Source organism: Mus caroli, chromosome 10 (genome assembly GCF_900094665.2).
Source record: "Mus caroli chromosome 10, CAROLI_EIJ_v1.1, whole genome shotgun sequence".
In the NCBI taxonomy this organism is placed as follows: Eukaryota; Metazoa; Chordata; class Mammalia; order Rodentia; family Muridae; genus Mus; species Mus caroli.
In genome coordinates, this window is record NC_034579.1 from 37,976,697 (window position 1) to 37,998,426 (window position 21,730).

General features: G+C 48.6%; 1 protein-coding gene across 1 annotated transcript; it reads right to left on the reverse strand.

Annotated features, from left to right (window-relative positions):
- Nucleotides 1–485: 485 nt before the first annotated feature.
- Nr2e1 (nuclear receptor subfamily 2 group E member 1) lies at nt 486–20,359 on the reverse strand. Its single transcript, XM_021175021.2, has 9 exons — nt 20,006–20,359; nt 15,348–15,493; nt 11,861–11,948; nt 10,252–10,487; nt 8,891–9,037; nt 5,793–5,889; nt 5,256–5,405; nt 4,916–5,021; nt 486–890 (listed from the first exon to the last, which is right to left on the reverse strand). Exons 1-9 carry the CDS (start codon nt 20,028–20,030, stop codon nt 728–730), a joined length of 1,158 nt encoding a protein of 385 aa, XP_021030680.1. The 5' UTR covers nt 20,031–20,359; the 3' UTR covers nt 486–727.
- Between the last annotated feature and the right edge of the window lie 1,371 nt (nt 20,360–21,730).

The window sequence follows — 21,730 nt, forward strand, 5'->3', positions numbered from 1 at the left end:
AAGAGGAAGAGGAAGAGGAAGAGGAAGAGGAAGAGGAAGAGAAAGAGAAAGAGAAAGAGAAAGAGAAAGAGAAAGAGAAAGAGAAAGAGAAAGAGAAAGAGAAAGAGAAAGAGAAAGAGAAAGAGAAAGAGAAAATAACCAGAAAGGGGAGGAGGAGGAGGGAAAGGAAATCACACAGCATAAGCTACGTTTCGCTTACTCGCTTGGTTCTGAAGGCCACTTAATGAAGTATTATGATAGAAGGAAAACGCTTGATAATACTTTTGATTTAAAACCTAAGCATTATTTTTTAAGTAAATGTTCCAACCCAACCGAGTCCTGAAGGCTGCAGTATATGATGGTGTCACACAAAAAGCTACTGTTGATCAACTGACTTTATGTGCTATGAAGGAGAAGAAAGCATGGCTTGTCTTTCAGCTTTGAATGATTCAGCGGGATCTTCCAGGTCAGAGGCAGAACGCCTGGTTCAGCCTGTGCTGGTGAGCCCAGTTCACCCCATCCCAGGGCATGGTGACAATAACTGTTGTAACCACCTGGCCTTTCCAGCTGTCCTGTTTCAGGGGGACAGCAGGTCATAGCTGTTGTTTTGAGTCCGTTGGCATTTTTTTCCTGAAGGCCACTCCCTCCCAAGTTTTTCCTTCCAGAAAGTCTTTTTATTTGAGGTTTGACCTGCATGTAGATGTCCATCTAATACTGCCCCATCTTGGAAAAGTGGGTACTGGAGCCCTTAGATGTCACTGGATTTGTACATATCTGAAAGTAGTCTCGTAATCGGCACATTGCCGATGGTTTTTTTGAAAAACACTTCTTCTATGGTGGATGGGCTAATTGACCGTAAAGCTGGTAAAAGCAACAGGAGTTTCCCGAATCGGCAGGGTTGGGTGGGGTATCTGCAATAGGAGAAGGCAGGAAATTGATGTCAGAGCCCCACACAAACAGCCATTCACAACTTATGCTTGAACACACATCATCTCCCAGGGAACTGCTGACCAGAGCCTCTTCAGAAACATATTGTCCCCACAGCAGACTTCAGGACAGGTGTCTCTGTCTGTTTCACAGGATGACTACTGGAATCCTCCAAAACAGGAAAAACACTGCCCAAATCACATGCTTGCTCGCTCGCTCGCTCACTCACTCAATCTATCATCCATCCACCCACCTACCCATCATCTATCCATCCATCCATCCATCCATCCTCCATCCATCTTCCCACCCACCATCCATCCATCATCCATCAATACCATTCTTTCTATCTCAATGTTAGCAAAGGGAGTACATTTTTATTTCTAGAAAAATCAGCCTTAAGACACCTGATGCTAATTTTAGCCACATAATAAACGCAATGCTATCACTGTAGGGAATGACCATAGGGTTGATTATGAAGTTGGCAGTGGAATTCATATTTTTAAATTCTCAACACTCTTGAGCAGACGATTTCTCTCAAATAAAATGGCTTCTTTTGCTAAGCAATTCTCTAAATTATCATTCAGGCATTATACTTTGTCACTCTCAGGAATAATTCCACCCTTATTACACTGCAAATTAAAGACTAAGTTCTGTTGGGTGGCAGTGCCACCCAACTTTCATGTCAATGAAATTGGCATATAATTAAAGATGGGAAAAATTGCTTAACAATGTCCTTACTTGATGTTCAACATACATTTGCACTCAGATGTGCACGTTCATTTCCCCCGCTGTCTTTAGATGCTATGTCCTACCTCTCAAACCCTGATCCTACTCCAGCCAATGGTTTGGACACGGGCATCAACGCCCTTTGCAGAAAAGCGTCCCTTCACTAAGAAAAAGCTACCTAAAACTGAGCTCCAGAGACACTTGTGTGGCTGATCCGTGTTCCACCTCTGCCACAGGTGCCAGAAACGGAGAGATCCTTCACAGGACCTTGCGAACTGTGCTTAACTGCCCAGTAGCCCCACACTACAGAGGGACTCAAGGAGAACAACTTCCATGTTCACCTTATTGCTCTAGACAAAGAAGAACTTCGTCCAGCCAGACACAAAGTGTATAAATCACTCTGACTGTTTGGATCTCACAGTATCAAGTTTTATAGGAACTCAGGGACAAGGCACCAGAGCACACCTACTAAGGAATACAGAAATGATGACATTTATCTAGGGTTAAAAAAAATGTTAGATATGGTGGCTCATCCCCATAACCCTAGGACCTGGGAAGCCGAGAAAGAATGGTTGCCTTGAGTTTAAAACTAGCCTGGACTATATACAGTGATAGTGAATCAAGGTAGGTCTGGCTTATAGAATGAGACCCTCATTCAGACAGCAATAACCAAACAAAAACAAAAACAAAAGCAAAATGCTCAACTAAACAAAAATACCAAACAACCTCATTAACAAACAGAAAAGCAAAACAGCTAAGTTTCACCATTTGCTCTGTTGGCTGAGCGATCTGCTAGGCTTTCCTTTAGTTTTGGTCATTTCTCTCTTCTGAGGTTCTGTTTCTCTCTCCAGATTGGGCTCAGGTGAGGTAGCAGGGATGCCTAAAGTGTCTACTCTGTCCGTGGCATCTGCCCAATACACCAACCCTTCCCTACTGTGAGAAGCTGCTGCAGAAAACAACACGTTCTGGAAAGGATGGACCTGGGAGAATCCAGAAACCACAGGCAGCCAACTGCCTTATGCTTGCGCTGGAATGAACCCAGAGCCTTGTGTGTGCACAGCGATCAAGTGCTCTGTCACAGAGCCACACCCAAGCCAAGTGTCAGCTCCTGACTGTCTGGCAAGTGGGTCAGCTACTCATCCCTTCCACTCCTCTTACTCTCTAGCTAGGAAAGAGCTGGCCACTCTGTCAGTAAGAACAGCTTACTACACACGCAGTAGAGTCCCTAGAAACAAAACAATGCGTGTGTCCATTATCTGGCTGCTCAAGATTATTTTGTAGTGGATTTAAGGACCGCTCCAAGATGAACTCATGCCTGGTACTGTGTTAACTGGACTAAGAACCTGTGACTAAGGTGGTCATACACTTTAGAGAAGAGCCTCCTAGTATTATGTTGGTAATTGAACACTATCAAACTGCTCTCCTAATTTTTATCCATTTACCCATAGTTAGTGTAGCTCCCAGCTCTCACCAGGGGGCTGCTTTTTCCAGGAGATCAGTAGATGATACCGCAGAGACAACTGGTCAAACTGTAGAGAATAAGTGACTGGTGGGGGGGGGGGGGAGGGGGAGGCTGGAGAGATGATGGCTCAGTGGTTAAGAGCACAGGCTACTCTTCCAGAGGACCCAGGTTCAATCCCCACCACCCACATGGCAGCTCACACTGTCTATAACTCCAGTTCCAGGGTTAGACAGTGATAAGCAGGGGTGGGATTCTCCCAGGCCACCCTACCCCAGAAGCTCCTGTAGTACTGAGCCATCTCTGAGGTCCTCTGGCACCTCACACACCACCTCTGGTGGCACCCCACCCCCGGGGCTGCACTCACACTTCCTTACTGAAATCCTTCCACCACAAGAAGCCCCTCCCACGTGCCCTCTTCATTAGCCAACCCTTTCTGGGGCTGAGTCTGCTTTATTCTTTCCCAACTAGAATTTCTCTCTCCCATTCTTCCCTCTCTCCTGTATGAACTGAAGGTGGTGTTTCTGTCTGCTTCACACAATGGTAAGGGCAGTCTCTTGACCTTGGAGATAATTTACACCACCCCACTTGTGCACAGGCTGGGCTGAACCAGTAACTGAATTCCATGTTTTCTGCTCAGTGTTCTGAATATACTCCCAGCTCACAGAGTCAGAGGTTAGTTGTGATATACAAGTCAGAGCTTAATGGGAGAAACATGCTCAGATTAGGTCCTGTTCCATTTTGTAATTCTGAATTACAAAATTAAGTGCTTCCGATTTATATTCTATAGTTCAAAGTGGATTTTACATCTCCAGCCGTGGCACTTTACTGTGGGAAAGCGTACATACATAAACTACCAAGCCAGGTCATTTCAGTGGTTTTTGTTTGTTTAAAAAATGCAGTACACTTTTATTCCCTCAACATTGAAAGGGTGATATATGACACGAATAGGGATGTCCTAGCATCTAAATGGATACTGCTGACTTGGGACTTCTCCCTTAGTGAGGGAGGCATTAATGGCCCTTGCCCATACGCTTACCTCCACGGGGTATCTGTGGCTACTGTTGAGATGATCAACATTATCTCTTAGTCTCCATTCTACTCCAACCTCAGATCCACCACACTCCTAACTTAGGAAGCTAAACAGGTCTCACTACTCTTTTTAAAACCTGCCTTTTTGTGCCTCGAAATAGATTGGTAAAGACCACACTGGTGCTGGGCTGGGGGGACATTATTGATCTTCCAAGTTGGAGAGTTTCTACCAATATTCTGCATCAGTTAGAGGGCCCTGCTTAGACGGAGGTAAAGTTGTGGGTGCTGGGACCCTAGATAACTCAGCAGACACCAACCACTAAGAGCAAGTAACAGTCATGACCGGAGCAAAGATGGCTAAAAGCTCTGCGCTCCTTGAACTTGGGGTTGGCCTATGAAGGAACGCTCCTGTCTAAGGAATGATCTGTGCCTTTTCTAACTCAGTGTTTCGGACTGCAGTGCTTTTTGACTTTCTCCATGCCTAGACTCACAAACGCATGGATCCTCTTGGTTGGTCAGCTTGTTCAGCCAGAACAGCGTACTGTGCCCGACAATGCGCCACACACACACACACACACACACACACACACACACACACACACATCACCTAATTCAATTTGCCCTTCTCACCCTCCCCTCTAGAGACAGGTGAGAACATGGATTCTAACTCAATTAACTGGCTGGCAACAGGATAATTAGCCAGGACGTTTGAACTGGCTTCTTACAGCCTGCTGGAGCACTCACAATGGAGGCAATTTTCTTAAGTACACGTTCCCAGCAAATAGCGGTCACCTGGTATGAATGTAGCTGTTGAGAGTTAGCTGAGCCTCATCTTGGAGAGCTGCAATGGCGGCAGCATTCCGGAAACTTCTCAGATCAGAACCACTGTGTGTAGGAACTAGAAATGGAGACCAGGAAACTGTGAGAGATGGCAGGGAGTACCGTGGGCACACTGAACAGGTGATGAATGAGCAAGCAAGTTGCCAACCTTGGAATGTCACTTCTGTGAAAACACCACCTCACCTCCTCCCATGTTTCTCCTTCTCCCCCCCCTCCATAGGTCAGTCTAGGCTAGGCTCTGAAGTAGCTTCATTAATAGGGTGGCAAGAGGTAGGGGTGTGTGCCTGCTTACCAGCTTTGAAAGTGACAATACATTTCAGACAGGCAAATTCAGTGGCGTCTAATCGGAGCTGTCTGAACCGAGCCACCACCTCTTGCAAAGCCTGTATTTCAGATATGATCTTGTTCAGCTTCTGGGAGTCTGTGTTGTCAGTATTCATGCCTAGAATTGAAATCTGGGATAAATCCTCTACTATGAAGGCATTTTCATGTTTTAATATTGATTTTTGACAAAATCCTGCATATCAATATCTATCCAATTGTCACTCCGAGATATCTGGTTCCATGTAAACTGGCTATATTGTATGAAAGTTAATATAAAATCTTCTCTTGGATGATAACAAACACAGTAATTTGCATTTAAATAACAATGCAAGCAGTCATGAATACAACGGAACAACATTATTTGCATTTAAATATAGATTTATAAATGACAGGTAGACTCTATTGTTCTGCGGGAATTTGTTATTCTTTACATGTTATTCTTTTTTCAGTAATGTATTTTTATGGTAATTTCTACAACAAAGTCATTAAATTGTGCAATTCTTACCAGATACAGCCAGTAGAGTGTTAGCATCAACCGGAATGGCCCATTGTGCTATTCCTAGAACAAACAGTTCTCTCCATGCGTCTTCCAAAAGCATCAGCTGTCATACAATAGATGTATAATATAATATAGTGTGCAATTTATAAATTTATAAACAATTTCCATATGTAAATTTCCGTTAAAGTGTTTTAAATGCCTGTCTTGGTACATTTTTCCCCCCAAATAATCTATTTCCCCCCTATCTCCCACATTTTGCTTTTTGAAGCGGTGCTTATAGACACACACAGAGGCATTTCAGAGTCAGCCCCTCCAGCTCATCACAGTTCAATCCCCTCAGGAAAGAGTTAACCCCTCATGTCCTTGCTTCAACCTGCTGGCCACCTAGAAACTAGCAGCTGCTGAGCAGGTAGGCTGCTCTGGTGTGAAACCCTGAAGGCTGGCTGAGCTCCTAGGTCAGGGTTCCCATCCTCCTGGAGAGGGAGAATTCACTAATTCCCAGGAGGCGAGGGAGGGAAAATCAGGGTGTAATTATGTTAATCGGGTTTTGCTGCGTTTACTTCCTCTCCCTGCCTGATTTTTCTGAGGCTCATAAGTGGACAGCATCAAGGTGCCCGCCATCTTCATTCTAATAAAATGTGCTACTGAATATTTAAAATGAAAATCTGGCTCCTTTTCCAAATTAATATACTGAATTCCACTTCACTGTAGTTTGCTTATCATTGAAGGGTTTCTAGCCAAAGGCTAAGTGGCAGACAAAAAGTGAATTTTATTAGGATTAGAGTCTACAAATTCTTGTTTTCAGAAAAAGTAGCCAATTTATACATACATGTATGTGCACGTGCGCTGAGACTCATGAAGGTTTGTAACTAAATTCACAATTAGACCAAAATGCTTAATTTTTAAATGCATTCAAAATTAAGGTTTTTTTTTTTTTTCTGCATCAAATACAGGAAATGTTTTTAAATGAGAGGTAAACAGTAATTGTGGGCATATCTCACGCTAGGAGATCACATGTGTTTGGCACATCCTTCGCCCTCCTCGAAGAAGCATCTGGAAGGATGCGCTTATGATTAGTTAGCTATGAAAAGAGCTAAACCCTCTGCTTTAAGAACTCTGTATCAGGGATCCATGTGTAACAGCGTCAGAGCATTCGCTGAGCACCCACTGAGCATGTGCAAAGTCCAGGTTTGACCAGAAAGAAAAGAAGAAGAAAAAGAAAAAGAAAAAGAAAAAAAAACATATTAGCCTTTGGGGAAAGGACCATCACTACATTTCTGTGAGTGCTCTCGAGAGCCTATGACTGTGGTTGCCCTGATTCTTTCTTCCTCTGTTTTTAAAAAAATTTTTATTTTTATTTTATGTGCACTGGTGTTTTGTCTACATGCACATCTGTGTGAGGGCGTCAGATCCCCTGGAACTGGAATCATGGACAGATGTGAGCTGCTGCTGTGTAGGTGCTGGGAATTGACTACAGAGCCCCTGGGAGAACAGCCAGCACTCCTAACTGCTAGACCATCTCTCCAGCCCTTCTTTCTTTCTCTTAAGATTAAAAAATACAGCCGGGCGTGGTGGTGCACGCCTTTAATCCCAGCACTCGGGAGGCAGAGGCAGGTGGATTTCTGAGTTCGAGGCCAGCCTGGTCTACAAAGTGNGGCCAGCCTGGTCTACAAAGTGAGTTCCAGGACAGCCAGGGCTGTACAGAGAAACCCTGTCTCGAAAAACCAAAAAAAAAAAAAAAAAAAAAAAAGATTAAAAAATACATTGACAAAGATGCATCTACCTATGGAGTCATTAGTTAGAAATAATTATGGCCAGGTGGTGGTGGCAAATGCCTTTAATCCAGCCCTTGGAAGGCAGAAGCAGGTGAAGCTCTGTGAGTTCAAGGCCAGCCTGGGCTATAAATCAAGTTCCAGAACAGCCAAGACTACACAGAGAAAGCTTATCTCAACAACAACAACAACAACAACAACAACAGAAAAAAAGAAATGTAATTATGTCATAATGGCATTTTAAATAATTTTTATATTCCCAACAACAAAATGTATGGGATTTGCTAAAATGCAAAGTTTTCCAATACATAATTTTCTTACTTTTGAACACTGTTTATAACTAAAGAATTATGTAGAATTGCTTTGTTTGTTTTTTGTTTTTTTCCCGAAAGCTCTAAAAGCAGTGAAAGAGTCAAGAAAGAAAGCAGGAGTGTCATCCAGCAATATCACGCTTCTCTCACACACGAGGCCCTGGATTTGATCTCCAGCAAGGCCTCCAAACAGACCAACAGGAACAAACCTAACAAGAGACTAGTTAACAAGACAGGTGCACAGCATCTCCTGGTTCTACATGGTGATAAATCTGTAGCCAAAACTGTGCATATCACAGTGGAGAGTAAACAGTTGAAGATACAAAATCTCACCGGGTTGGAAATTCTTTTGCCACCTTCTACTCCTCTCAGCTTGAGTGTTTGTAAGAAAACATCATTGTATCAATGGTTTTCCTTGTAGCTCAAGATGGCTGCAAACTCAAGGCTCTCCTGCCTCACCTCCTGCCTCACCTCCTGCCTCACCTCCTGCCTCACCTCCTGCCTCACCTCCTGAGTGAGGCTGAGTGGGGATCACAGTTGTGCTTCCTGAGCCTGGCTTGTCACCAGTGTTAGGGAACACTGAAGATTTTAAATTTGATGTCTCAATGAAACTGTAAAAAGATATAATGTACTTCTGTATGTGTTTTACCTAGAGCACATCTGGCTATCCTGAAGTAATGTAGTTACATTTTCTTTCTTTTTTCAAGGTAAGAGTTTCTCTGTGTAACTCTGGCTGTCCTGGAACTTGCTCTGTAGACCAGGCTGGCCTTGAACTCAGAGATCCACCTGCCTCTGCTTCCCAAGTGCTGGAATTGAAGGTGTCTGCCACCACTGCCTGGGCGTAGTTACATTTCTAACTAATTATTCCATAAATATTTTGGAACTCTAGAATGATACTGTTAAAGATAAGTGGCTTCCTTGTGGTTCCGAAAGCATGCTTGCCTTGCTGGTATATACAGGCAATGTCCAGCTCACAAGGCTGAGCACCCTTGCTTCCTTTAACACACACCCCTGGTCGTACCTGATCTTGCAAAGACAAAGTGGAAAAGGCTGGCACACTCTTTGCCCACTTGATGCTCATAAAGAGAAGCCTGGCAGCTGATTCACACACGGACTCAGTGGCCACTTCGTAGAGATACATTGGGGTCCCATTCACTTCATGGGGATACTGAGAGGAGGAAGAAAGACAAATACTGCAAGTGAGGGAACCCCAGCTTTGCAAAAACAGCTGACATTTCAATGCATTGGTGAAACAGAGGCTGAGCTGCTCTGGTTAAACATTCAGTTGCCTTCAAACATCTCTATCTACAGGGTTTGAGAAATCTTGTCTATTGGGGGAAGCATGTTTGCTTTCTTTGGGGGTTTCTGTCTTCCAAAGGGGTGTCTGGCTATTCTGTCCCCTGCAATAAAAAATTTCTTGGGCTGAGCCAAGTTCCAGGCCTGGCTCCCAATTTAGACAAGAACTGCTTGCATTTGTGTAAATAAAAATAGATGAGAAAAAAGTATAAATTAATAGGCATCCCAAACACAAATATGCATATGAGTATTTTTAGAAAGGATTAGTATATTATGGAAATATTTCAATTAGACATCTTAATCATTCACAGAGCATTCCCATTCATAACTGACAACATATTCATAACACTACTTTCCAGAGCTTATTATACATATCAAGGGTAAGAAAGCAATATTAAATATTGTGCGTGTGTATGTGCCCAGGTGTTTGGCTTCCCTGCAGTGTGAGGCTGCAGCTGGCCTCCTCTGGGGGGAAATCCTAGGTTCTTCCCCTTCAGTGGGAGCCTTGGGAGGAATCAACTCGAGGCCTGAAATGCAGTCCCTAGATGGCAGCCTTCCCAGGTCTGTCAGGCTGCGACCCTGCCCACAGGACCAACCCGGGGGATCCTTGATTGTGGGTAAGGGCAGAACAAAGAATACAGTCTTTTTAACAGGGATTTCTACATTTTCTCTCTTGCGCTGAAATCGTCCAAGATTATAGATCCCGGGGCATCTCATCCAGGTGGAGCCAACTTCTGTTCTAGTCTGTTCTGGCCCCTGGGAGCACCTGAGGCTGCACTCTGAGATTAGACAGCTCCACTCACCAACCGATTTAGCGTTCCTAAAGGTGCAGGTTTCTGGCTCCCCACCCCCGCACCCACCCCCATCCTCAGGAGTGTGCGTGCGTTTGTAGTGCCCAGAGAGTGGTCTACTGTAGGTTGAGCCAAACATCAGCATCTTTGGCTCAACAGAAGGAGCAAGAGACTCAGAGAGAGCGTCTGGGAATTCCTTCATCTTTCCCAGACCGCGGCTCAGCTCAGAACTGAGCGTGGCCTCCCCCTCCCTTTGCCTAAGAGGAGTCTCTTTGGACCCAGCAAAGCCACTAACCTTGGGCGTGGGCTGAGCCAGGCTCACGAGAGTCTGCCGTTCAGGAGTGGCAGACACAGCGGCCAACTCCAGACCGTGCGGCTCCAGCTGCGTGACCGCTGTGAAGAAAGCAGGGGCTGGCAGCGCTGCGGAGGGGAAGTGCGCAGCGGCCCCATTGTCTTCCTTGTGCCCACGGAAGTAGAGAGCCACCTGTTTGCGGATGGTGGACGTCCGAGGACCCCGCTCATGCTGCACAGCTACAGAGACAAACAGATGGACACATGCCTGGGATTAAAGGCGCGGTGACACTTGGATGCAGCGGGCTGCGTCTCCATCTTCACTTATAGACCCACCCGCAAGGTTACCAAGGGGCAGAGGTGAAGAAGAGAGAGGGCACGTGTTGCAGGGCGCTTGGGCACGTTTTCCCGGCACGGGTGGGAAGCAGGGATCTGAGATGGACAAGAGTGAGGGAAATGCTCAGCGGTCCTTCCCACCCAGGCATCTCAGGGAAACCAAGGACCCTCAGGGTCTCCAAAATCACAAGGTGCTCTCGCTTCCACTATCAAGAAAGGGAGGATCACACGTAATCAGAGTCACAGAGATGGACTCCCCCCACCTGCAGGTGTCCCCCCCACAAGTGGCTTTGGCCTCCAAGCCTCCCCCCAAAAAAGACTTGAGCTCAAGGAAAGATGGGGGATGGGACAGGGGCGAGCTGTCTTGAACGTGTGTGCGAGAAGTGACAATTACCACCAACAGTTTAAACAAACAAATTAATTCAGGGCAATCTTCCACCCGCAGAGCATGACAAGTTGTCAATACATAAGTTCAACAGGTTGGACGCTCCCTCCTGCTTCCTGAGCAGCCAGAGAGAGGGCATTCCAGACAGGCAGCCTCCACCGCAAGACTCACTACACAGCCACCCCAGGCTCTCCTCCACCTTCTCCTAGGCCCAGGGATGTCCTTGCAAAGCCCAGACCTGAGGAAGGCTGGGAAATGCAGCTTGAAGCTTTATCTAAATCCTGAACTTATTTAGGACCCAGGTCTGGCTTGACTTTGGGCCCCGGGATGTGGGCACGCCCCGGATGTGTGACACACCCCTGTGTGTCATCCTTCTTCTTTAGCCAACCCCCCTTCTCTCTCTTCTGGTCCACCGAAAAGGCTATTGGAAAGCTTAAGGCCAACTCAATGGCTATACTGAATTTGCCAACGAGGACCGGAAATCTCCCACTTTCCTCTCTCTGTGCTTGGAGAATTCCATAAAAACTTGATCATGAGATCTTAGGGAGGTTACAAAAGACTGCAAGAAGAGGTGAGAAACAGGGTTAAGATCCTAAGCAGGAAATATGCAGCTGGGCATGGGATTCTTGCCCTCAAGCACTGCCTTGGTGAGTGTGCGTTTGGGGCGCAAGTTTCCCATGTGGGTATGGGGCTTCCTGGAATACTGTGGGGTCAGCTGGGGACTGCTGCAGAGAGGCTACAACTCACAGCCTGAGGCCAGTCCCCAGCATCTGGAGAGGAGAGTTCTGTTGGGGAAATGATTTACATGCATAGGAGTGCCATCTATTTTCTGTACATATAATTTACTTACTACCCAATCAAAATTAGAAGAATAAAAGCATGTACTGATTACCATCTTTGTTCATGTTGACTTCCAAACACTTCTTCAGTCGACACGCCCTGCATTGGTTTCTGTGTGTCTTGTCTACGGGGCATCCTCCCTGAAACAGACCGAAGGCAGTCAGAGCTCCCCATAGCCCTTAGGTGGGGACTAGAACCATCCTGGGGTGTGAGGCCCAGCGTGGGGACTCTGGCCAGCCCCCAACTCAGGGCCGATGTCTGGACCCAATGACCTGGGAGGACCTTGGGCATTACCAGGTAAGTGAGGGTCTGGGATTCCCAGGGTTGAGACAAGAAGATCAGTCCTCGACCTCAAGTTATTGGACAAAGAGAAAAGTTTTTCCTGATTCTCGAGATGTCCTCGGGCCAAGAGAAGAAGCTCAAGAAGCAAACAGTAGCGGAACAACGCGCAGATGACGTTTTTTTTTTCAGGACCGAAGACAGCGACCTGGTCCTGAACTCAGCCAGAAGCTAGCCAGCCTGTAGCTATTGCTTGCTGCCAACCTCCGAGTGAGCCCATTGATCTGATAAGTAGACACCACTTACTCTTTGCACCTCTAGGTCCTTTCCTTTTGTAGTTAAGCCATCCTTGCACAACCACAAAGCAGAGTCAACCCTGAGGTACTAAGGATGGGTCTCAGCCTAGATCTACCGGGAATAGCCATCCCTGGAATGTGGGTGAAAGCCAGGGTGTTTAGAAGGGAAAGGCCCACAGAGAGAGTGTGGGGGAGGGCAGAGTTGAAGGGCAGAGGAAAACTCAGGAAGATTCGGGAGACAGTGCCAGAGAAGAGGGTAAGGTAGAGTGAAGAATCAGCCAGATAATGGGGGTAAACAGTTGCTGCTTTACGAATATTTTTCTGACAGGGATAAGCATACAAATGTCTTATGTAATTGTATATGTGTGGGGGAGGGGAGTCTATAAAAAGACGATTTAGCTGGGAGTGGTGGTGCACAACTTAAATTCTAGCACCTAGGGGGACAGAGACAGATTTTGGTGAGACCAGGGTGGCCAGGACTACAGAGTGAGACCCTGTCTCAAAATACAAACAACAGCAACAAAACCAAGAAAAACAACAACAACAAGAGCAAAAACATAAGCAGTAAGGCTTCTTCCTCCCCTGTTTAGTAATCTGGCGCTGGTTTTGAATGCAGGGCCGGGCCAGTGTCTACCATTGAGCTGTATCCCCAGATCATGGGGTTTTTGCGACAGAGTCTTCCTGCTCTATAGTTCAGGATGATCTGAAATTTACTGTGTAGCTTAGGCTGGCCTTAAATCTATGATCCTCCTGCTTCTCCTATGGCCACCACAGCCAGCCCGGATAGTGTTTCTTTTTAGTGTTTGTGTGTGTCCGTGTCATTACTGAGGGGGCATGTATATAGATACATAATATCTATATGTTTTGTTTTGAAGCACTGAGTGAAATTCCTAGCCTTCTGCACAAGTACTTTATACACAGAAAAGTATTTTAATTTTGCCTCACAATTTTACATATTCTTAAACACTGAAGTTGGAATGAGTATATTTACTTCTTGAAATATTCATGAGGAAAATTACACACAAGAACAACTCATCTAATTTTCTTCACCAATTAAAGTCCATTGCCTCGGGCTGGGGATGTAACTCACAGCATATACTCCGCACACATACACACTGAACCAACCCAAAGCAAAGGATGTTGATTTGTTTAAAGTAAAGGTAGATGGAGGTTCACAGTGACTTTTAAATGCCATCAGTGCTGTTAATAAGAAATTGAATTGGTGTTTACTTAAGTCTTAGAACAAGAGAAGAACTTGGATTTTTAGTTCCTAGAAGTCATCACAGCATCTTTGGCCAGCAGTAAAATAGCTCAGTGTAAAGAGTTTCAAATGATTTATTATTAAATGTAGTTGGATCTCCAATTTGAATGATCCCTTCTCCAGTATATTGATAAACGTTTAAAGGCAAAATGTCTCAAGTGGGTTTTCAGTCCCATCAAATGCACGCACGGAGAGATCTGGAGCCAGTGAGTAGGAGCCTCAACTTGACACCTTTATTCGTTTTGCCAAGGAAAGGACACGGGCCTGATGGGTTTGCTACCACCTCTTTGCAATCACTGCAGACTGCTATATAAGTGTCTTTGAATTGGTGACCACCTTCTTGGAAGCACAACACCTCAGACTTCCCAATTCTGTCTGTTAGATGCACTAGATGCACGTATAAGGTGTGTAAGATAATGTGGCCTGGCATGGTGACCTACACCTGAGACTGAAAGAAGATTGTGAGTTTCAGGCCAGCCTAGGCTATAGACCAAGACCTCCCAACAACAAACAACAACAACAACAACAGAATTCTAAGTAGAGATCCGGCACTCTACGAATGTCAAACCCATGGAGCTTCTGGGCCACAACCCCATGTTGTATATAATGTGATAGTGGTGAGCTAGACACTGAGAACCCAAGAAAGCAGGTGAGGTGTTCAAAATAACTTATCTACCAGCACATGTCTTCTTGTGTGTGTGCTGCCAATCAAAATCTATCAGGAATGGGTAAGAGCAAGTGGTCCATCTGAACAAGAACTCACAATAATTTACTAGTGACAGATGACTATGTGAGTTGACTTGTGTTCTATACATTAACTAGTGGGTGGTTTATTATTATTATTATTATTATTATTATTATTATTATTTTGGTTGCTAGAGGATGCCTCCTAACCAAGGAACTCTTAGGAGTCTGGGAGGAGTGAAGGGGAGGCTTCTATGTAAAGATGAGCCACGTGTGGAGTGGAAAGATGACCACTTAGGTGAACATGAGTCTGACCTGGGAATGGACTTAGCTCTGGCTGGAAGCTATAGTTGGGCTCTGCTCACTTCCTAACTGCCCCGTGTCTGTGAGATAGGTCAGCCCCTGCCAGACAGAAATGCAACTCAGCAGGGTCTTCCTGTAAGCAGAAAAGGAACACATGCAGGGCAATTTGATTAGGATCCTAACTTCCTCTGAGCTTTCTCTTCTAGCCAACCCTGCACTTTTCTGAGTCCTTACACCTGCCTACTTCCAGAGCATCTGCAGAGCCAAAAGGACCCAGCATCTGGTGCTGCATGGCTTTTGAGTATCCAGCGTTCACTCTGGAGTCTTAGCTCAAGGTGGAGGTGGCCATGGCTCAGTGGTTGTAGACTGAGCTTGGCTGCTGCTAAGACTGGGAATGCAAAGGGTGGGCAGCCTAATGGGCCACTTGCTGGCTTCTGCTTGCTTCCTTGCTGTCTCTGGGCAGGCCTTCAGACTAGGTGTGGGCCTTGTTCAGTGTCAAAATGTGACCAAGAAAAACCGTGGGAGTTCTGACTCTCTCCTGTAAACTCATTTGCCTTCCCTAACCTAATCTGGCCTTTCCAGAGCCAAAGGGCCACCCAAAGATGAGACAGAGGAGGCAAAAGGACCGAGGTCAGGGAATTCAGAGGCAGCCTTGGCAGAAATTGGTGGGGGGCACGTCGCAGAGGGGAGCCGCTAAGCTCAACCCTGGGGAGTACCTGGTTTCCAGACTTGCAGACATAGGTCCTATTCCTTCGAATGCTCCTCTTGAAGAATCCAGAGCAGCCGTCGCAAGCGTAGACCCCGTAATGCTTCCCGGAGCTGCGGTCACCACACACTTTGCAAGGGATATCTAAAATGCGGCCTGAAAGACGGGGAGAGGGGGAAAGAGTGAGAGGGAGTGCGGGGGATGTGGGGGGAGGAGATGGAGGAAAGGGGAGAGGGGGAGCGAGATGCTAAGCAATCTGACCTCTGAGGGGATTAGCATCGGGGCTGCAGTAAAAGCAAATAATGAAGAGATTTTATAGCCAAACTTTTTTTCCCTGAGCAAGTGTCAGCTTCCTACAATAAGCATTATTCATGCACCGCTACATGTATTTGGGTCTCCTCTAATCGCCGAGACCCATTTTGGAATAAAAGATTACAGCAGGCCCGGGCAGCAGCTCGGCCCGCCGCTGCCTTTCTGCTCCGCCGAAAGTTTGGCTGCCTCCCTCCTCTGCTCTTGCATTTAACAGGGGAAAAAAAAAAGTTGTTAGTGAGCGCGCAAGGAGACAAACTTGAAATGTAAAAGGGAAAAAGAAGAAAAACAAACACGACTGGAACCGGGTTGGCAGCTGGAAGGCAATCGAGCTTTCTCTGAGCTGAGCCGGGCGGCTGTTATTATTAGGGTTATTATTGTGATGCTAATACTCAGATTATTAATGATAATAAGGGTAGTGGTAATTGCCCAACTTTCTTTTTACCTATGGAAAAAAATGCTTAGTGCTGCGAGTTTGAGAAATTATTTCTTTCAGAAAAAAAAAAAAAGTTGAGGGGGAGGGAAGTAACCGGTGTGAGCAAGAACAGAGATAGCCAATTGGTGGCTTTCTAGTTGGGGTAGACAGAGGTAGTCACCTCTCCCCCTTTACCCCCAAGTCCTTTCCGCCCGAAACACCGGTCTCTTCCCTTCACCATTTTTTGCTGCTGGAGGAAAGGGGAGTTGTTTTTGCTTTTTTGTTTTTTGTTTTTTTGACTGGCTCTAATTTGTCTGGGATTGCTACCCACGCAGGAGAACTTTGCCTGGGCTCTCCAAGCCTGCCGGCCTTTGGGAAGAGGGCACTAAGAAGGGGTGCGTGTTTTCTCTCAGGCCTGAGTCCAACAAGTGCCTGAATCAAGCTACAGACGAAGACACATTTCCGTAAACAATGGGGATATTTATAAAACGTGTTAACATTATCATTAAAAAAAAAAATACAGCCAACAACAATTAACACCTGATTTTCCCATCGCTCCGGGTCAAAGGCATTCCGACCCGGGACCAGGCTATCTCCCGCCTCGTGGGAACCCCACAGCAGCCCCGGGAGCACCCAGATTGGGGGCGGGAGAGGCAGCGGTGGGAAGCTGAGCCAACGGAGCTGGGGAGGTGAGGGCGCTGTCTGCGGAGGCCCCGAGGCGAGGGAACCCCAAGGCGCCTGAGACGGCTTGCACTCCGGGCCCTGGCCTCCTCTTCCTCAGGTGGAGGGGGGAGTGCGGGGGGCCCGGCAGGGGGAGGTCGGTAAGGACCCGGCTCAGCCCGGGTAATTACAACCCCGCCGCAGCACCTGCCTATAGAGCCACCAGTGACCCGTCAAAAAGAGTAGCATGGGAATTCGGACGGCGACAAAGGCTGGCGGGGGAGGCGTTCGGCGCTGCGGCCACCGCCTGGGCGCCCCCTCTCCCGCAGGGCAAGAGCGGAGATTGTGTTGGGGAAGGGAGGGGCTGGGGTGAATCAAGTGTAGTTCTTGTCCTTCACCCCCTGGGGCCTGTCACTACTCCCCAAACAACTCACGGTCGCGCCTGGACTGCGCGGCCACCAGCTCTGCTGCACAGCACTCCCCGTGGAAACAGAACGCAGAGCTCAGATCTTCCAAAGTTCTCCTCCCTCTGGTCGCTTGGGGCCCCCTATTAAGGGCTCAGGAGCACTGTCGCCCCAGCTGCCCTTCTCGTCCCGGCAGCACTGAGGGTGAGCCCAAAGGGGAAGCAGTGGCGGGCCGCTTACCCAGGCTTCCCATCCAGATTGGAGCCTACGGTCACATATTTCTGGAGAAGACGAGCTCAAGGTGGATGGCCCTTTTCTGGCTCATCGGTCAGGATGCCCAATTGTCACCACTTGGGCTTGCTGCTCGGCCTTAATGGCTGACTTCCCCATCCAAGCAAAGGAGAGCCTGAGAGCTGGGTTGGGGCGGGGCACAGAAGGGAGGGAAGCGAAAATTCCAGGGCATAGAGGGTCGACGCCTCCGACTCCACCACCCAGCCACGTTAAGGTGACTTGGGGTCACAGACAAGCTGGTTGACTGCGGCGTAGCTCTTCTCTTTTAGCAAGCCGAGCGAACTCAGACGTGAGTCGAGCGAGTTTCCTGAGGCTGGAAAACGGTTCTTAACTTCCCTCCCCAGGGGGTCCCCTCGGAGCTTTTTGTGGGTCATAATTGCCTAAAGATATATGGCAGCTTCGATTACTGTAATTACCATCAGAGGCTGTTGAAAGAAGTTAGTCTGGGCTGCAAGGGTGACTGGTCAGGGTCTTGGTACCACCCAGGCGGGGATCCGGGTAACAAGGCTCTGTTCTCCAGCCAGCCAAGGAAGATGAAGACCTCCCCGCCTCGCAGGGCCCAGACCGGCCCCGCTGCTCTCAGAGTCCCCTCATTGCCTGGACCGCAGGGCCACAGAATTTCTGCTGGCCACAGCCTGGGTCTGAAAACCTGGATGAAGCGGCACTTTTTGCAGGGTCTGCTCCCTGACCCAGAGAGCAAATTTCTCAAAGCCATCGGGCACTGACTGGAGTCTCCAGGCCTTCAAGGGCAATATCCAACGCTTGATAAGCTAGAAAACTCAACTCTCACGTCATGTGCCCACCCTGACTCCCAAGTCCAGAGTCTGCCAGCCAGCATCTGTCTTGTTCACAGAGCTGGGGTGCTGAGCTGAACGCCTAGCTTCGCACCCGTCCCTTCCCTCGCCTCCCAGGACACACTTTTCAAGTTCGCTGGAAGCTTCGAGCTTCAAAGGAGCAAAGCTCCTCAAAATCTCAGAGACAGGTTTGGCTGTTCCAGGGTGAACGTGCCAGGGAGGCCTCCCAGGCCCTTCAACCTCAGTGTTTGCCTGGCATGCAGGTTTGTAATGCAGCAGGAATGGTCTCCTGTTTCTCTTGGGAAAGATACTCACCCAGAATTTTATTATTATTATTATTATTAATTTCTGAGCCTGCACTACTTTCCAGAGCTCAGAACAGCCAGGGCAAGGATAGGCCAAGGCTAATGGAAGCCGTGGTCCTGCCCAAGAGTCGGTTGTGCACTGAAGCTGTGGTGAAGGTTCCTTCCCTGGGCCCTATCTCTGACCTTTTTCCTTTTTTCTTTTTCTTTCTTTCTTTCTTTCTTTCTTTCTTTCTTTCTTTCTTTCTTTCTTTCTTTCTTTCTTTCTTTCTTTCTTTTTCTGTTTTGTTGACGTTCACTTTACTCTAGTTTTTAAACTCAGCACCCAAATCAAAACAAGCGCACAAAATGAAAACACAAGCCACTTCTTACGGGGGCGAGAGGTGGAGGCGGGAACTGCATCCATCCTAAGTGAGACTTCATTATCAGTCCCCAGAAGTAACCAAGACTCTTCCAACTTTCAAAGACCCTGGACAATGAGGGCGAGTGAAGGGGGAGGGGGCGGGAAGGAACTCATAGAGAGCGCCAAAAATGTTATTGGGTGGTGGGGGGGACTACACCGGTGGCTAGCGAGTTTCAGGGTGTGCGCACTATACACAGACCCTAGAACTCCCAGCCTCCGGCCTGTGGAAGGCGGGAACTGGAAAGCCCCGGGGAGACCGTTGCACCTCGTAGGCGCCTACTACGCCGGCTCAGGCCTACGCACTCCGAGGGTCTGCAGATTCTGCGCTCGCACACGCACAGCTGCCCTGCACTCCTGTCTTTGGAGGTCAGCAGAGATCAGTTGCAGCAGTGCAGTCTATGGGAGAGGAAGCTGGAAGAAGAAGCGCCCGGAGTGAGCAGGCCGCAGACTCCTGTCGGTGCTGGGCTCCGGCTCCGAAAGTCCTTGGGATTAGGGATTTGGTCCTCTCTTTGCTAGACTGGCTCGCCATACTTTACATTCCCCAGTTATGACCTACGCGGATTTAGGATTAAGGAAAATGTGACTTTTAAATGGTTTCTGCTTCCCGGTTTTGCAGGATTATTTGAAATAGCTGGAAACGGAGTGCAAAGCATTCCATTCGAAATCCGCTTTTTGCAGAGTTGCTTTTGCGCGCTGCAAGCTCTGAGTTTTTGAGCGGCTGCGTTATTGTGCGGCCGCCTGGAGCTGCGGCCCAGTTCCCGCCCCCGGCTCACCCCTCCCACCCTCGGCACCTGCAGCTAAATAGAAACAGCAGGCTGGACCGGTGGGCTGCCACGGGTCGCAACCTTCCTGATACACCGGGGAGACCCGGAAGAGCTACTAGCATCCAGAAGCAACGAAATTGCTCTCCTAGTTGCACGAAACGCTCCAACGCAACAGTCTAAGAGAGCTAGGCCAACGGACTTACAAGCCCGAGAGAGTATCACTCTGGGGCTCAAATTCAGAGCTCTCAGAAGGACCATCCCGGCCTCCCAGCCTGCCCTCCCCAGGCCACGCGCCAGGACCCCGCGGCTGCCCGAGCGGTACCCACTTGTTGATCCGGCGGGCTTGCTCATGCTGGCGGTCCCCGGGCGCAGCGGTTGGTGGGCACTGCCGGATTCCCGACCCACGGCGCCCACGTCGCCGGCGGCCGCCGCCGCTCTCCAGCCGCCCTCCAGCCTGCGAGGCTCCCGGGCGGGACAGACAGGTGGCTATTGGTTGCGCGCTGCCCTGCTCTCCCCTGCGCTCAGAATTCGTTCCACAGTGGAAATGTAAGCATCCTTAAGTTTCTTTCCCGGCTCTAGCAAAACTGCAGCTGCTGGGGATGCGGCTTGATGTGGACACAGTCTTGAACAGACAGATGGAGAGATGGACAGACAGGCTGAAGAGGGAGGACAGCGCGAGGGGAATATGGAAGGACAGAGATGGAGACACGGAAATGGTCTTCCTACGGAGCAACGAGGGCGAAGTTCCCCTCGTTCCCCATGCCTGGTACTGCTTCCAATCTCTCCCTCCACACAGGCATGCAGAGTGGGCAGCTCTCTGCAGACTGCAGATCTTCTGCGGAAAGGCGAAAATCACAGCCGCAGTCTCAGAGGCAGATTAAGCTCCTCGCTGCCGGAGCCCGGGCGCGGAGAGGGGAAACTAGATTGCTGGGAGATCTTCCAAGGGGAGAGGTGGCCAGATCCGAGTTTCCGGGGACAGCCGCGCGTGCAGCGGCGAAGGGTCCCCGAAGTTCATTACCCTGTGACTTTGTGCCTGTCGCTGCGGGCCCGGTCTCTGGTAATATCTCCAGTAGCGCTCTGACAGGCAGCCGCGGGGAGGGGAATAGGGCGTCCCTGGCCCACTTAGCTTTTCCCCCAACTCCTGGCGGGGTCTGACGTCAGCCATGTGCGGGGAGGAGATGGGAAGAGGGAGGGGGTTAAATGCTAATGATATTAATGAACCTCCAAGCGGCTTCCAAAGAAAATGCAAGCGCTCTCGGAGCTGAGGAGTTGAGAGTGAATACGGGCAAGCGGCTCCGTGCGTGCGTGATGGTGAGGACGGAGCCGCTCTTGTAATAAAAAAAAATATGAATTTTTATATTTCACGGGAAGGGAGGAGGGGAGGGGTGGCGGGGCTCTCTCAAAACGCTTTTCCCCTCTCTCCAGAATGCCAGACAGATAGATTCGTGGAAGATATTGGGTAGCTGTGTCTGTGTATGATTGTGTGCGCCCGGACATGGCCATGTGAGTTGGTTCATTGTTGGTCTCGTGCCCCTTCTGTTGGGTAAAACTTGGATCTGGCCCGAGGTGAGTAATTTATTCATTTTGCAACTATCTATGGAAGGCCAGACCTGAGGTCGCGGTGAGCGGTCTTGGGGACTGGTCTGGGATCTTGGCGGTCCCTCGGTCTCGGCGTGACGGCTTTGGGCACCGCCGCGGGGAGGGCTTCGCCAGCTTCTTGCAAACAAAACCGGCCAACCCGGAGCTGGCGGAGTCCCTCTCGCCTCCATTGCGTGTACTGAGCAGCGGAGAGGCAAAGCCTAAAAGCCTTCCCTCCTGAGGTTGGTACCCAGCGGGTGTCGCTGGCTTCGCCCTGCAGGCCTGGGGACTCTGGAGAGCTCCGCCACCTTCCTCCCCAGCCGGGTCGCCTACCCGAAATCCTAGAGCTCTCTGGCACGTTGGTCGTGGCAGGGCGCGGGGACAGCGCGCGCCGAGGGAGCAGTGATCTCCGATCTCTAAGAGATTAATTCTATTTAAGCTCCCTCCGCCGCTTGAACTTGTCGAACAAGAGG

Excerpts from the sequence above, each read along its gene's own strand:
- Nr2e1 (XM_021175021.2), bottom strand. The coding sequence starts at position 20,030 with ATGAGCAAGCCCGCCGGATCAACAA. Across the intron at positions 10,488-11,860 it reads AGTCAACATGAACAAAGATG|CTGTGCAGCATGAGCGGGGT; the intron begins GTAATCAGTACA and ends TTGTCTCTGTAG. Across the intron at positions 5,406-5,792 it reads CACTCTACTGGCTGTATCTG|GCATGAATACTGACAACACA; the intron begins GTAAGAATTGCA and ends TTTCAATTCTAG.